This window comes from Eutrigla gurnardus, assembly GCF_963514095.1.
Source record: "Eutrigla gurnardus genome assembly, chromosome: 19".
Taxonomy (NCBI): Eukaryota; Metazoa; Chordata; class Actinopteri; order Perciformes; family Triglidae; genus Eutrigla; species Eutrigla gurnardus.
Window position 1 is genome coordinate 22,780,862 of NC_139930.1, and position 16,938 is coordinate 22,797,799.

General features: G+C 39.5%; 1 protein-coding gene across 10 annotated transcripts in view; it reads left to right on the plus strand.

Annotated features, from left to right (window-relative positions):
- Positions 1-14,032, plus strand: part of LOC311029380 (electrogenic sodium bicarbonate cotransporter 4-like) — a 51,245-nt gene extending 37,213 nt beyond the window's left edge. For 4 of the 10 annotated variants that reach the window (XM_084034496.1, XM_084034492.1, XM_084034498.1 and 1 more), the window contains 19 exons: positions 53-140; positions 213-371; positions 890-1,011; positions 1,094-1,268; positions 1,351-1,484; positions 1,714-1,894; positions 1,983-2,073; positions 3,255-3,313; positions 4,282-4,473; positions 4,933-5,046; positions 5,318-5,431; positions 5,753-5,914; positions 6,674-6,852; positions 6,935-7,007; positions 7,090-7,158; positions 7,810-7,983; positions 10,409-10,573; positions 13,086-13,138; positions 13,462-14,032. In XM_084034496.1, the coding sequence (XP_083890622.1) occupies positions 53-140; positions 213-371; positions 890-1,011; positions 1,094-1,268; positions 1,351-1,484; positions 1,714-1,894; positions 1,983-2,073; positions 3,255-3,313; positions 4,282-4,473; positions 4,933-5,046; positions 5,318-5,431; positions 5,753-5,914; positions 6,674-6,852; positions 6,935-7,007; positions 7,090-7,158; positions 7,810-7,983; positions 10,409-10,573; positions 13,086-13,138; positions 13,462-13,735 (2,578 nt within the window). In that variant the 3' untranslated portion in view covers positions 13,736-14,032. Of the gene's footprint in view, positions 1-52; positions 141-212; positions 372-889; positions 1,012-1,093; positions 1,269-1,350; positions 1,485-1,713; positions 1,895-1,982; positions 2,074-3,254; positions 3,314-4,281; positions 4,474-4,932; positions 5,047-5,317; positions 5,432-5,752; positions 5,915-6,673; positions 6,853-6,934; positions 7,008-7,089; positions 7,159-7,809; positions 7,984-10,408; positions 10,574-10,799; positions 10,813-11,508; positions 11,621-13,085; positions 13,139-13,461 lie in introns of all 10 variants that reach the window. The other 6 variants (XR_014598876.1, XR_014598877.1, XR_014598878.1 and 3 more) reach the window with 5 other exon arrangements.
- The last annotated feature ends 2,906 nt before the right edge of the window (positions 14,033-16,938 follow it).

Here is a 16,938-nt window from a genome sequence, read left to right on the forward strand (position 1 = left end):
TATATAGAGCGAGTGTGCCTTTGGATTTATTCACCACTTTCTGTCCTGGCAGGTTTCTCTTCATCTTACTGGGTCCTCACGGCAAAACCAAGTCCTACAATGAGATCGGCAGAGCGATCGCTACGCTCATGGTGGACGATGTAAGTGGTTGGCGCCGCCCCGGTAGACGACACTTGTGCACGTTTTGATTTCATGTCTCTATTTCCTGCCAGCTGTTTAGTGACGTTGCCTATAAAGCCAGGGACCGCGAGGACCTCATTGCAGGGGTTGATGAGTTTCTGGACGAGGTGATTGTCCTCCCGCCAGGTGAATGGGACCCAAAAATACGCATCGAACCCCCCAAGAAGGTTCCGTCAGCAGAAATGAGGCATGTACATTGAACTACTTTACACATTTGACCACTTGGGGGCAGTGTAAACATGTCGTGAACAGAGCATCAAGGCAATTTAAGTTGACACGGTTGCTTTTTTCCAGATTCAGCGGTTACAGAGCAGCATGATGATTTAACAGGAGTCTTTGTGTTTGTTTCACCTGATGAATAATTGCAGTATTCTCTTGGTTTTTGCTCTGTTTTTTGGAAATATCTTTCTATTTAGTTGCTTAATGCTCCACTGTATTCACCAGTAAATTTTACTATGAGAGGGAACTGGAACAGTAAGGTTGACATATAAACAATTAGCTGAAACTCACTATAAGTCCCAAGGCCCAAATCATCTGTGAGTTAATTTTGCTTCCGATATCCCGACATTTATTTACCAGTAACCAACTGATTAGTTTGTAACCAAAAAATGTTAGAATCATTTTGTTGTTCCATTTGCTGAAATGTTTTGCTGCGTTTTGATCAGGAGTCACCCTGATGCCCTATTATGTCCACGTTTACCGCAGGAAGTCGGTGCTGAACCTGAACGAGCTGGGTCAAATGAACGGCTCGGCCGGCGGGGCAGCTGGAGGGGAAGATGAGGAGTTTCCTGCTCCACATGAGCTCGGAGAGGAGCTCAAATTCACTGGGAGGTATGAAAAGGCATCATATGGCAAAAAAACCAACTGAATCATCACGGATCTGTGATCCTGACAATACGCTTCCTTCTGGTAGGTTTGGAGGTGGATTGTGGCTGGACATCAAACGGAAGATCCCGTGGATTTGTAGTGACATCTACGACGGCTTCCATATCCAGTGCATCTCTACTGTGCTCTTCATCTACCTGGGCTGCATCGCCAATGCCATCACCTTCGGAGGACTGCTGGGCGACGCGACTGACAACTACCAGGTCTTCGTAGGAGAAGAAAGTCTTTGCCAGCGTTGTTTAAGTGACAGAATTTGACGTCTGTGTGTCCCTTCTCTATTCACAGGGAGTGATGGAGAGTTTCCTCGGCACCGCGCTGGCAGGGACTGTCTTTTGTGTTTTTGGGGGGCAGCCCCTCATCATCCTCAGCTCAACCGGACCCATCCTCATCTTTGAGAAACTGCTCTATGAATTCAGCAAGTAAATAAAAGCGTGTGAACATCTTTTAAATCGAGACTGAAGACGTTTATTGCTGCTTGTATTGAACCATTTCTTACACTGTAACGACTTTAATTCTTGTATTTCACTCCTGTCTTATTCTATTACATTTTTATTTTCTTCCTTTGCATTTTGTCTTTTAGTTTTTAATGTTTCATGTAAAACTTTGTAGCCGAAATGTGTGATATTAATAAACTTGCCTCGTCAACAGGAGCAACAGCATCGACTACATGGAGCTCCGTCTGTGGATCGGCCTTCACTCGTGTCTCCAGTGTTTCGTGCTGGTTCTCTCAGACGCCAGCTACATCATCAAGTACATCACTCGCTTCACAGAGGAGGGCTTCTCCAGCCTCATCTCTTTCATATTCATCTCGGACGCCATCAAGAAGATGGTGGGTAAATGTCTGGAACGTGCAAATGCACTTTCAGATAGACAGCAAAACTATAACGCAAAGATAACGGCGGTTTTGTTTTTGGTAGGTGGGAGCCTGGAAGTATTACCCAATCAACCGTGGCTTCAAGCCCGACTACATCACTTCCTACAAGTGTGAATGCATCGCCCCAGACCAGGGTGAGTCTTCAAACTCTCCCTTTGTTTCTTTAAGTGTGATTCGATTTAAAGTCGAGCTGATATGGGAAAAATATATTTTTTTAATATCAAATCCAATATTTATTTCTTCCTAGAAATGTGCAAAGATCAGCTAGCGCCAACCAATTTCAACAAATGATATCATGGCATCCGTCCATCAGTCAATCTGAGTTAATTTTTTCAGCCATCAAATCAGATCCCTCTCAGCGTAATGTCCCGCCTCCTATCTTGTGTCCCTCAGAAATACATCACTGTACAGAAGGTAGAGACTCTGGAAATGATGTTTTCAGCTTGACTTTAATGTCCTCACTATCAGTGAGATCAAAATATGAAGGGTTTAACTTCAGGAGAACAGGAGTGTTGTTTCAAAATGTGCAAAAGTTGCAAAAGTGAAGGTACAGCAATGTGAACCTCCTCCCCACACCTCTAAAGCTCATTAATTAATTCATGGTGTCTCATTTGTTTGGTCCTAAAATCTAAATGTTGTTTTAAGGAAGTTACGTTCCTGTTTTTGGTGTAAATTAGTGATCTTTAGAGTTAGGTGTGTTTTATTTAACCAGAGTGATGCTGTCTTAATGCTAAGCTAGGCTAATGATGTGTAGGTCGTGGATGTCCAGGATGTGAGATCGGTGTCTGTCATGACAAATGTAACGTGCAGGAAGCATTTTAATGTGATTAGATGTAAATGTTTGGTCGTTACTCTGTGATGATGATGTATCTTGTCTGTTTCTGCCTCGTTTTTTGGATGCTGTCTGACAAAGTGAGTATTAGAGAGCTTTCACGGTGTGTAGTTTTATCAGAATAGTCTGACAGTGACCTGGCGACATACGCCAACAACCCCACAGCTGATTTGGATTCAAATGCTGCTGTGATTGATGCACATATTAAAAATAATATGTATAAAACAACCAAAACTAACAAACTTTGGCAGAATGTTAGGATATAATAACGTGTTTTCAGGGCAGCGTGAGCACTGTTAGTATTTGTGAATGAACATTACTGCTGTTGGATATTTGAACGTGATTGTTGCTTTTTGGATTTTCTTATCCAATTTTACCTGAAATCGCCTTTGAATTCTTGTTAAATCATCTCAAACATTACATCGAGAGCTTCCTGTCACATTACCCATCATTAAATGATCCTCTCCCCTTTTTGTTCTTCAGCATCTGTGCTGGGCTTGAATGTTTCAGCTCCACTCGCAGATGATAACATGACTCTGCTGGTAAGTGACAAAAGACAGAAGCTTTTCTTTCCATCTTTGTAAGGTAAAGTAAATGCACTCAGGTAAACGAGTTCCGGTTGTTTCAGGTTTAAACGATGTGTGTTGTGATCCCACCACTAATGGCTAAAGACTGTTGCAGTAATCAGGCCCATAATTATCAAGCATCTCAGCGAAGGAAGTCGGTCGTAACTGGCCAAAAATTCTCAGAGTGACGAATACTTTTAGGAGTAGGACTAAAAGTATTTGATCAACTTTCTTCATTTTGCTGATATTAAGGAGAGCTCCAGAGGTTTACTCATCTGTTGCCAGCCAGATATCAGTTAATGATCTTATAACATGATAGTTTTCTGCAGATCCTGCTGTTTATGAGAACTGCAGCTCTGCAACATTGTTGATTTTTGCAGCTAATAACACAATTATAACACAATTAAGAAAAGACACCTTTTTAAAACCATCTTCAAAACCTCGAACAGGAGAATAAATACCTAAGATTTCCTGAACCCCCCCTAAGTATCTCTTCTTCATACCTTTCTCAATATCTTTCAAAGGTAGAAATAAACTCTGATCCCTAAGTGTTCTAGAAGCTTCTGAGGATGGATGTTATCACACACAGACATGCTGATGTTGTATTTCTACGAGGAAGTGCTTTAGTTACACACAAAGTGGCAGGAATATTATTTATATTTTGTACGTCCGTGTAGAAAAGTTGTAGTTAAATGTTCAGTGGATTCTCTCAGATCGAGTGTGAGATGCTTGTTAAATACGAGACCAGAGTCGAGTGTTAACGGAGCTCTGTGGTCTATGTATTGTTTTTTCTTCTGTTATCGCTTGTCTTTTCTCTTCCGTCTCTGCTTCTTCTCCACTCCCAACCCCGTCCTTTGATTTTTCCCGTCTCGGTCTTCGTCACCCACTTTCGTCGCCCCTCTCCTCCCGACTGTCCTCCTCCACCCTTCGTCCCGTCTTTGTAGTATAACTTGACAGACATGGACTGGAGTCAGCTGAGTAAGAAAGAGTGTGTGAAGTATGGTGGCGCGCTGATGGGGAGCTCCTGTAAGTATGTCCCCGACCTGGCCCTCATGTCCTTCATCCTCTTCTTCGGCACCTACTCCATGACAGTCTCCCTCAAGAAGTTCAAGTTCAGCCGCTATTTCCCAACGAAGGTAAGACAACCTCACAATTTGCACATTTTAGACATTTTAGTAGTAGAAGTTACCGCTACCGGGAAATGAACTGGCCCCAAACAGAAGGTCGCTGTAAAAATATATTAAAATACATCCAATTTCATCATGAAACTCTATGTATTGATTCAATCATTTTCAGCTGAATATCCCCGACAAATTGACTGTTTACTTCTACTGTATAGTAGTAGTAATACTTTTTAAAATCTACAGTTTTCTCAATCTTTTGTTCATGGCTTTGTTGATGATTAAAAAGAATGTTGAATATCGACATAGCGTTTTTCCTTCAAAGATGCTGCACCAAATATCAGCATCTTTAGTTAGAGAATATACTGATTGGGGCCAGCTTCATCCCGTCCTTCTCCGTATCCGAACCACCACCTGTAAACCTCCACGTCTGTCCCGGCATGTTCTCCTCTGCTCTCCCTGAATGTGCTCCAGCTCCGTTCCCTGATCAGTGATTTTGCCATCATCATTTCCATCCTGGTCTTCTGTGGACTGGATCTCCTGATGGCGCTGGACACTCCCAAACTGCACGTACCCACTGAGATCAAGGTCAACTCCTCCCTGAATACCTCTCTCACCTTTTCCCAAACTTTTGCTTTGATCCCTGCTTCGATTTAGAGGATGTTGTTTCTTCTTTAACTGTTTGATTTTTCATGTTGATTTTAACAATGCTGCAATTCTTTTACCGAGTATAACTTGCTTTTTTTCTTCTTGTCTTCACTTCCTCATGTACGCACCTTTTTTCTTGTACTTTTGCACATACGTGTCCTGTCCTCTCCGTCATGCTACACATCTCCCCCGTCCTCCCCTTTTGTCTCAGCTGAGGAAGCTAATCAGTGATTTTGCCATCTTCATGTCAATCATGTCCTTTGTGGGTCTGGATATGTTGATTGGGTTAGACACACCCAAACTAATTGTTCCAACTGAGTTCAAGGTATTTGATTTGTTGTGTTTATTTATATCATATGACTACTCTTTTGCATGTGTTTTTGTTTTTTCTTAATGCAGTGGTGGAGAGTAACTCAGTACATTTACTCAGTGACTGTACATAAGGACAGCTTTGAGCTTCTTGTATGTTACTGGAGTATTTCCATTTTGTTATACTTCTCCTCATCTGAAAAACCTCCTCCACCTCTGCATGCTAGTATGTTTTCATCATTGTCAATGAAGACGTGAAGCATTTCTTTAAGACGCATGTGTGCAGCTTTCACCTGTACTATATATTTATTTGTTTTTCCGTCGTGTGTGTGATTAGCCCACGCGTTCTGATCGTGGCTGGCTGGTAATGCCGTTCGGTAAGAACCCCTGGTGGTGGTGTCTGGCCAGCTCCGTTCCCGCTCTCCTGGTCACCATCCTCATCTTCATGGACCAGCAGATCAGCGCTGTCATCGTCAACCGCAAAGAAAACAAGCTGAAGGTAGATTCACATCATCAACACAAGCTTGTTTTAACTTACAAAACATATGTGGAAACTGATATTGATTTAGTAGCTGTGACATTCAAATGTGATGTAAGTTAAAACACAAGCTTGTTTTAACTTACATCACATTTGAATGTCACAGCTACTAAATCAATATCAGTTTCCACATATGTTTTGTTTAGAATATTTGTCAGCTCTTTCTGATTGGGGACTGAAGCCCTTATATATGCCTTCTTCAAAGCCACACTAACGGTCTCGATCCGTTAGTTTGTGTTATTATGTATTTGGTGTCACACACTAACACAAAGAAACTAGCCGATAAGATATCTTTAAAAAATGGGCACACATTAGATTTCAGTTTTTAAAATGTACTTTGATTAGTGTTATTATGAAGTGGGTTGAGTGGGATTTTATCAAGTGTGTTTTATTTACCATCTTATTTTCCTTTTTATGTTAATTAGAAATGCATTTTCCCTTATAAAAAGTGACATTGTGCTTTATTTATTTTATTTAAGGCAATATACAAAAAACGTTATTATTATAATTTATTTATTTATTTTTATAATTTAGTTTTTCATTTGGCATAATGCTGTAACAACACATTAACAGGACAGACGTGAGCAGAACAGAAAGGACGGCCTCATACTAAAATATGACCAAACACACTCACCAAAGCCGTCTGCAGTTGTGGTGAATAAAGGCTACTGTGTCTATTTGTTGTATTAATTGTATTTTTTCTCACTTCCTGTCTTGCAGAAAGGCTGTGGCTACCACCTGGACCTGTTCTGGGTGGGCGTGCTGATGGCGGCGTGTTCCTTCTTGGGTCTGCCCTGGTACGTGGCAGCAACCGTCATCTCCATCGCACACATTGACTCTCTGAAGATGGAGAGCGAGTCCAGCGCGCCCGGAGAGCAGCCGCAGTTCCTCGGAGTCCGGTAAGACTGTGACTACGTATGCATGTGTGAACGAATCCTTTCACCCGAATGCATTCATTTCTTTACAACTATTTATTTGTAGGGAGCAGAGGCTGACGGGCATTCTTGTGTTCGTTATGACGGGACTCTCCATTTTCCTCGCTCCTGTTCTTCAGGTGAGTTAGCAGATGGTGTGATGTTTCTTTGTTGACGTGACTTTACACTTTAATACTTTAACTGCTGCTCTGTTTAATTCAGTACATCCCCATGCCAGTCCTGTATGGAGTGTTCCTTTACATGGGAGTGGCCTCGCTGAGCGGCATTCAGGTAGGTTTTTATTATATAGATATTAATGTATTGACTTTTTCATCCACATACTTACTTTCCGTGATACAAACTAATTTTGTCTGACAATATACATAAAAGAAGACAAAGAACATGCCATATCATCAACATCATAATAAATGATAAATAAATCCAATACCAGTATTTTTTATTGAGTGAAAAAGAAAGGAAAATGTATTAGTCATAATAATATTGTAATAATAATATCAAGTACATAAAATGAATTAATTTGAATCATAGTAAAGGGAAATACACAATAGTATCATACATTAAGGAACTAACAAATTAAAAGGTTAAATTAAAGTCAAACAAATGAAATTAAAGCTGATTTCGAAACAGTAATAGAAAATAAATGGCTGTGAATGATCATGGATTTTGAACAGTTGATATTTGATGTCGCCACCTTTTTTTTAATCTTCATCATTGAATTCTGATAACATCTTCTGCATAATCACATTACATTAAATTGGCTTATTGAAGAAACCAAGATAATTACAGTTTAAAAATAAAACTTGTTAATGCTCTTGAAAAGTCATAATTTCCTTGAAATTTATTAAAAAATAGAATCTATTCAAGAAAGAAAGAGAAGCAGGATTTAAATGCTCTGAATAATTCAACGTTTGACTGTTCCAGTTCTGGGAGCGAATCAAGTTGTACCTGATGCCGCCCAAACACCAGCCAGACTTCTCCTTCCTGCGCCACGTCCCTCTGAGACGCGTCCATCTTTTCACCCTCGTCCAGATCGTCTGTTTGGCCGTCCTCTGGATCCTGAAGTCTACTTTCCTGGCCATCATCTTCCCAGTAATGGTGAGTGTATATACGTCACAATAAATTATTTTTATACGATGTTACTAATGGAGAAAACAATCAGCAGGTTGATACATAATGAAAATAATAATGAATTAATAGTGTAAAATGAGCTCCAGCTGAAGCAACAACGGTAAAAATCATGCTTTTAAATGAACACTGAATGATAATAATCTAATGATAGAATATATATAAGTAGAACAGTAACAGGGCATATTTTCTATGTAGTGTAGAATGTCGAAAAAAGTTGTAGTGTAGAATGTCGAAAAAAGTCGTAGTGTAGAATGTCGAAAAAAGTCGTAGTGTAGAATGTCGAAAAAAGTCCGGAAAAATTATAAAATGAATATATTCTGACTGACTTTTTCGTGAATTTTCGACATGCTATAGCATGACCTTTTTTTAACAATATGATCAAGGTTTTTTTTTTTAAAGATTATTTTCTTGCATAGACACCTTTGTATTTAGTGGTGGATAGAGAGGAAACATGGGAGAGAGAGGGGGATGTGACATGTATCAAAGGATCTCCAGCCGGGATTCGAACCTGAGGCTGCTGCATATATGCAGACATGGGTAAACGGCATGCACTCTAACCACTCAACCACCTGCCTGCCATGAATAAGCCTTTTTATGACTGTTTCGGACTCACTACACTCAGATTTTGATTGACACGCGATATAGAAGCATATGTTAGGACTTTTACATCATTTTTACAACATTTTATGAATTTTGTCGATTTTTCACTTTTTTTCCGACATGCTTTAGTATGACTTTTTTTTTCCCTGAAAAAATTGACCATGGCTTTTTATGGCTGTTTTGGACTCACTACACTGAGACTTGGTGCATCAAGCGATATGAGCGATTTTTAAGGCTCTTTAACAATTTTAAATATTTTTTTATGAATATATTCTGACTGACTTTTTCGTGAATTTTCGACATGCTATAGCATGACCTTTTTTTAACAATATGATCAAGGCTTTTTTTTTTTTAAAGATTATTTTCTTGCATAGACACCTTTGTATTTAGCGGTGGATAGAGAGGAAACATGGGAGAGAGAGGGGGATGTGACATGTATCAAAGGATCTCCAGCCGGGATTCGAACCTGAGGCTGCTGCATATATGCAGACATGGGTAAATGGCATGCACTCTAACCACTCAACCACCTGCCTGCCTGCCGTGAATAAGCCTTTTTATGACTGTTTTGGACTCACTACACTCAGATTTTGATTGACACGCGATATAGAAGCATATGTTAGGACTTTTACATCATTTTTACAACATTTTATGAATTTTGTCGATTTTTCACTTTTTTTTCGACATGCTATAGTATGATTTTTTTTTTCCCTGAAAAAGTTGACCATGGCTTTTTATGGCTGTTTTGGACTCACTACACTGAGACTAGGCGCGTCAAGCGAGATGAGCGATTTTTATGCCTTTTTAACAATTTTAAATATTTTTTTATGAATATATCCCGACTGACTTTTTCGACGTGCTATAGTATGACTTTTTTTTGGGGGGGGGGGAATATGACTAAGCCTTTTTATAACTATTTTGCACTCACTACACTCAGATTTTGATTGACACGCGATATAGAAGTATATGTTAGGACTTTTACATCATTTTTACAACATTTTATGAATTTTGTCGATTTTTCACTTTTTTTCTGACATGCTATAGTATGACTTTTTTTCCCCTGAAAAAGTTGACCATGGCTTTTTATGGCTGTTTTGGACTCACTACACTGAGACTAGGCGCGTCAAGCGAGATGAGCGATTTTTATGCCTTTTTAACAATTTTAAATATTTTTTTATGAATATATCCTGACTGACTTTTTCGTGAATTTTCAACGTGCTATAGTATGACTTTTTTTTTCCCTGAAAAAATTGATCATGGCTTTTTATGGCTGTTTTGGACTTGGAAAACGCAGGTCGAACTCGTAAAAGAATAATAAACATTCGAAAAACAATAGGGCTTCGCAGCCCGACGTTGTCGTCGCTCGGGCCCTAATAATAATACATTTTATTGATAAAGCGCTTTCAATCAAAGTGCTGTACAGGCAGTAAAAACAAACACAGACAGTAAAATACAGACAGTAAAATACTTAAAATAAATAACTCAAGACATGTAACAAAGAGTAAACAAGTGTGTCTTCAGCTTTGCTTTAAAAACATCCACAGAGCTTGCCAGTCTAATGTCCACAGGAAGATCATTCGTAGTGTAGAATGTCGGAAAAAGTCATGAAAAAAGTCGTAGTGTAGAATATCGAAAAAAGTCGTGAAAATAGTCGCAGTGTAGAATAACAAAAAAAGCTGTGAAAAAAGCTGTAGTGTAGAATGGCGAAAAAAGTCACAGGGCATATTTTTCTACTTTCTGTTACAGTATTATATTTTTTTTGTTACAATAATCTGGTATCTTCTGCTGACTGTAGATTCTGGGTCTGATGGTTGTGAGGAAGCTGCTGGATCTAATGTTCTCACAACACGACCTGGCCTGGCTGGACGACATCCTGCCAGACAAAGACAAGAAGAAGAAGGAGGATGACAAGAAGAAGAAGAGGGAGAAGAAGGTGGTGGAGCCAGAGAGTGACGAGGAGGTGAGGGAAATGTTGAGAAACATGACGTTAAGAGATTACTCTGCACACCCACACATGCCATATCTGCCTGCCAAACACAGGAAGCTACTGTAATCTGCAACTGGCGAGTTTGTTTCTCTTTTATCCGTATTTACTGTGTATTTAAATGTGTCTCTCCATCTGTTTTGTCGTTCCTGGGTCTGTTTTCTCTGACTAATACTGTATGTTTCTCCTCTCTGTCCCACAGTGTTGCTGAAAAGGCACTGTACAACACTTACTTCCGTCTTTATGTCCGTCCACCTCTTAGTGTGTCCGTTGCCCTCTCTGTCTGTTGTTCAATCTGTTAGCATCTTGGTGCAAATTATGTCCACCGATGACTCGCATAGAAGGATAAGGCTGTTGCTATATTCAATATTTTTGTCAATATGCACTATAATTAACTATGTTTTAAGGTCACACCAGAAAATGAAATAATGCGTGTGTCCTCTCAAAGGACGTCTAAATCTAAGAGCAAGAGACTTAACAGCACTTAACACTAACATGTGGCATACCTTCCTGGATTACTCTGAATCTAAATTATGAACTCCTATTTCATTTGTGGACAATTAGTCATTATTTTTGGACACACTGAATCAGTGAATCACATAAAGCAAGCCCCTTCTTTATTTATTTTTGCATTTTTGTTTTGAATCCTCTGTCAATTATTTATTCCTCCTTGTTTGTAAAATACAAAAATATTTTTGTTATCTGTAAACCTGGAAAAAACAACAAACACGTTTTTTTAATTTAAAAATGCATGTTTGTATAAATGTATTTATATAACGTTAAATTGTAACTTTTTTTTTAAAGGAAGAATATCTCTGAGAATAACAAAAATATAGGATATAATGAGTCTTATCCTTTAAAATCCCAGTATTTCCTTTGCATGCCGACCACTTTGTCTCTTTGTCCCTCAGCCCAACAGCTCTGTCCCCCCTCCAGGGAATATTCCCATGGAGGCCATAGAGCCCCACACAGAGCCAGTCCCTGTCTATGTTCACCCTCCCACCCTAAACGAGACCTCAGACTGTGAGTAAACCGACACCAGCCTCCACCGCTTGTTGTGTCAGTCTAGTTAGTTAGTTAGTTGTTGTTGTTTGCTTCCATTTATTAAATGTGACGGATAAAATGGAGATTTCGGTAGGTGTTGCTCTTGAACATGGATCATCTTTTAAGAGATTTCACATCGACTGCTTTTTAAAGTGCACTTCACATTATACTAGGATTTTGTTGATGATATTTCTGTCATGAAAAAGTCATAGTGTAGAATGTCAAAAAAAGTCGTAGTGTAGAATGTCGAAAAAAGTCATGAAAAAAGTTGTAGTGTAGAATGTCGAAATTTAGTCGTATTGTAGAATATTGAAAAAAGTTGTAGTGTAGGATGTCGAAAAAAGTCATATAAAAGTTGTAGTGTAGAATTTTGAAAAAAAGTAATGAAGAAAGTCGTAGTGTAGAATGTCGAAAAAAGTCATAGTGAAGAATGTCGAAAAAAGTAATGAAGAAAGTCGTAGCGTAGAATGTCAAAAAGTCATTGTAGAATGTTGAAAAAAGTTGTGGCGTAGAATGTCGAAAAAAGTCATGAAAAAAGTCGTAGTGAAGAATGTCGAAAAAAGTCAGGAAAAAAGACGTAGTGTAGAATGTAAAAAAAGTCGTAGTGTAGAATGTCGAAAAAAGTCTGTGTAGAATGTAAAAAAAAAAAAGTTGTAGTGTAGAATGTCGAAAAGTCATGAAAAAAGTCGTAGTGTAGAATGACGAAAAAAGTCATGAACAAAGTTGCAATGTAGAATTTCGAAACAGTCATGAAAAAAGTCAGTGTAGAATGTAAAAAAAGTTGTAGTGTAGAATGTAAAAAAAAAAAAAAGTTGTAGTGTAGAATGTAAAAAAAAAAAAAGTTGTAGTGTAGAATGTCGAAAAAAGTAATGAAAAAAGTCGTAGTGTAGAATGTAAAAAAAAAAAGTTGTAGTGTAGAATTTCGAAAAAGTCATGAAAAAAGTCAGTGTAGAATGTCGAAAAAGTTGTAGTGTAGAATGTCAAAAAAAAAAAGTCGTAGTGTAGAATGTCAAAAAAAAAAAGTCGTAGTGTAGAATGTAAAAAAAAAAAGTCGTAGTGTAGAATGTCAAAAAAAAAAAGTTGTAGTGTAGAATGTAAAAAAAAAAAAGTCGTAGTGTAGAATGTAAAAAAAAAAAGTCGTAGTGTAGAATGTCAAAAAAAAAAAGTTGTAGTGTAGAATGTAAAAAAAAAAAAGTCGTAGTGTAGAATGTAAAAAAAAAAAAGTCGTAGTGTAGAATGTCAAAAAAAGTCATGAAAAAAGTTGTAGTGTAGAATGTCGAAAAAAGTCAATAAAGTGGCAAGATGAGCTGCTCGTTATCATGTTAACACTTTACAAACCTGTTTTTGTTCATCTTTGTCATCTCCGTGTCTCTGTTGTGTTCTGATGGCCGGTTCTGTGTCGTGCTCGTGTTCTCTTCGTGTCTCCGTCTGTGTTTCTTTCCAGGAGACGAACCTGTACTCGACGGTCACGTCCGACCAGAATGACTTAGACCGCAGGTACTGTGTTCTCTGTGGTATCTGAATGCAGTTCCCATAATGCATTAGAAGCATAAACAGGAATTATGTTTCCATAGATTCAGTGAGACAACTTTTTTTTTTTGTGCCAATATCTGTTTTTGCAAAATGGCCATATTAAAAGTAAATGTTTATATTAGTAGTTAGAAGCCGTTTGATCCTCTCTGATACTCCTGCCAGTGTAAGAAACTGAACTTGTCTAACGGCGCCCTCTGCTGTCATTAATCTGGTATTTACTGAGTTTTTAAAAAAAACAGGTTTCTTGAGCTTGTGTGAGTAAAAGTGTTTCCTGGCTGCTTTCACAGCATCACTCTGCACCTGAAGATCTCCTGCCCTGACTCACCTGTCCACTCCCAGACCTCCAGCCTCGCCCCCGGGGACGCTCCGCCACGCCTGCCGCCGCCACGCCCGCCCATGCCCCAGGTCAGCATCCAGGTGGACTCGGACTTGGACGAGTCGGGCTTCTACTCCAGACAACGCCGCCGCCTTTATTCCCCTCAGGACCTGCTGCCTCCACCTGCAACACACAGAGACTTTCATGCTTCCTTCGAGGACCCGTGTGCCGAGACCGTCCTGTAGAAACACCATTTACAGCTGTGATCATCATCTGTAACGCAGAAGGAAGTCGAAAGTGTAGCTCATAATATATCTCCATTTAAATTCATTTAAGAGCCTAATAGGCATAAAGAAAGAGCTCTTTATCAGACATGAAGCCACATGTATTATAAAACTCCCCCGTTAAACTCTCAGAGCACTGAGAAGCTTCCTGTAGTCATAGCTGCAAAAAAAAAAAACACACACCGAAATGTTATGTTATTAATCATAAATGTATGAACCCATGTTAGGCATCAGTACTATTGATCATCGTTGCTCTTTTTTTTCTTGTATATTTAAAGAATAATAGAGATGTACCTGATGGTTTATGTGCGTTATGAAGGTCAAACCCTGAACATGTAATAAAAAAATGAATTTTAAATCTGTTTCTATTGGTTGGTTTTGTTCTTGACTTGATCAATGCTCACACAGCGCTGGAATGTAACTATGGATATTTACTATCTGTAGTTTGTTTACTTAGATTTTTACACGCAAAGAATTTATCAAATGTTTCTTCATAAATTCATCTATCCGACAGTTTAAAAAAGTACAGATGAAAAAGATTAGTCATTAAATGGAAAATGTTTAATGTTAAAATATAAGTATTAATGTTGAGGCTGGGCTGCACGGTGGTGTAGTGGAGGGGCCAAGGTTTAAGGAGTGATAGTACGTCATAGTTTAGTAATACTCATAGTATAGCATGTTTAAAAAGGCATCCTCTAACTTGCTCTCTGCTTGTTGAATGGCGCCCTCTGCTGTCAGTAAACTGGTAACACGCTGCACCTTCAAAGCTGCTGAAGAGGTAGAAACTGATTTCCACCTTTTTAAAAAACAGGCTGTAACTTAAACCTTCAATGTTTTCTTGAGCTTGTGTGAGTAAAAGTGTTTCCTGGCTGCTTAATAGTTGCCCTTAAGTATTTATGGAATAATAATGAGGTTTGCTCAAAAGTAAATACGTCACATTATACGCTGTTTTTATATACTGTATATATACACATATATATACATATACATATATATATATATATACACATACAGTGGTGTGAAAAAGTATTTGCCCCCTTCCTGCTTTTTTCTTTTTTTGCATGTTTGTCACACTTAAATGTTTCAGATCACCAAACAAATTTTAATATAAGGCAAGGATAACTCAAGTAAACACAGAATGCAGTTTTTAAATGAAGGTTTGTATTATAAAGGGAGAAAAAAATCCAAACCTTCATGGCCCTGTGTGAAAAAGTATTTGCCCCTCCAGTTAAAACATAACTTAACTAAGGTTTATCACACCAGAGTTCAATTTCTCTAGCCACCCCCAGGCCTGATCACTGCCACACCACTTCCCAATCAAGAATTCACTTAAATAGGACCTGCCTGACAAAGTGAAGCTCCTCAAAAGCAAGACATCATGGTGAAAACCAAAGAAATTCAGGAACAAATGAGAAAAAAAGCAATTGAGATCTATCAGTCTGGAAAAGGTTATAAAGCCATTTCTAAAGCTTTGAGACTCAAGAGAACCACAGTGAGAGCCATAATCCACAAATGGCGAATACATTACACCGTGATGAGCCTTCCCAGGAGTGGCCGGCCAATCGAAATGACGCCAAGAGTGCAGCGACGACTCATCCAAGAGGTGACAAAAGACCCCAGAACAACATCAAAAGAACTGCAGGCCTCGCTTGCATCAAGGTCAATGTTCATGACTCTAGCATAAGAAAGACACTGGGCAAAAATGGCCTACATGGCAGAGTTCCAAGACGAAAACCACTGCTGAGCCAAAAAAATATTAAAGCTCGTCTAATGTTTGCCAGGAAACATCTTGATGATCCCCAACACTTTTGAGAGAATACTTTGTGGACTGACGAGACAAAAGTTGAACTTTATGGAAGGTGTGTGTCCCAATACATCTGGCGTAAAAGTAACACCACTTTTCAGAAAAAGAACATCATACCAACAGTAAAATATGGTGGTGGTAGTGTGATGGTATGGGGCTGTTTTGCTGCTTCAGGGCCTGGAAGACTTGCTGTGATAAATGGAGCCATGAATTCTGCTGTCTACCAACAAATCCTGAAGTAGAATGTCCGTCCATCTGTTCGCGACCTCAAGCTGAAGCGAACTTGGGTTCTGCAGCAGGATAATGATCCAAAACACACCAGCAAGTCCACCTCTGAATGGCTAAAGAAGAACAAAATTAAGACTTTGGAGTGGCCTAGTCAAAGTCCTGACCTGAATCCTATTGAGATGCTGTGGCATGACCTCAAAAAGGCGGTTCATGCTCGAAAACCCTCCAATAAGGTTGAATTACAACGACTGTGCAAAGAGGAGTGGGCCAAAATTCCTCCACAGCGCTGTCAAAGACTCATTGCAAGTTATCGCAAACGCTTGATGGCTGTTGCTGCTGCTAAGGGTGGCCCAACCAGTTATTAGGTTTAGGGGGCAAATACTTTTTCACATAGGGCAATGTACATATGGATTTTCTTTTCCCCTTAATAAAAGAAAACTTGTGTTTTGTGTGTGTGTGTGTGTATATTTATGTGTGTGTATATAATATTCCATACAATTGCTATAAGTATACTGTGCCATAAAAAGTCATGAATAAGAACGCCATAATATAGAAACAGTCTACTTGTTTTTTTCCGATTGTGAAACGACAGCAAACACAACAGCATTTACACATGAAAACTCAAACCACAGTCTGCGTCACCAACAAATACACAGTTCACATCCTGTAATACCGGCTCAGTGCGGGATCACTTTGAACCATCGTCGTGCCTCTCTTCTCCCACCACCAACCTGTCTCCCTGCCTCTCTTCTCCCACCACCAACCTGTCTCCCTGCCACTCTTCTCCCTCCACCAACCTGTCTCCCTGCCTCTCTTCTCCCTCCACCAACCTGTCTCCCTGCCTCTCTTCTCCCTCCACCAACCTGTCTCCCTGCCTCTCTTCTCCCTCCACCAACCTGTCTCCCTCCCTCTCTTCTCCCACCACCAACCTGTCTCCCTGCCTCTCTTCTCCCTCCACCAACCTGTCTCCCTGCCTGTCTTCTCCCTCCACCAACCTGTCTCCCTGCCTCTCTTCTCCCACCACCAACCTGTCTCCCTCCCTCTCTTCTCCCTCCACCAACCTGTCTCCCTCCCTCTCTTCTCCCTCCACCAACCTGTCTCCCTGCCTCTCTTCTCCCTCCACCAACCTGTC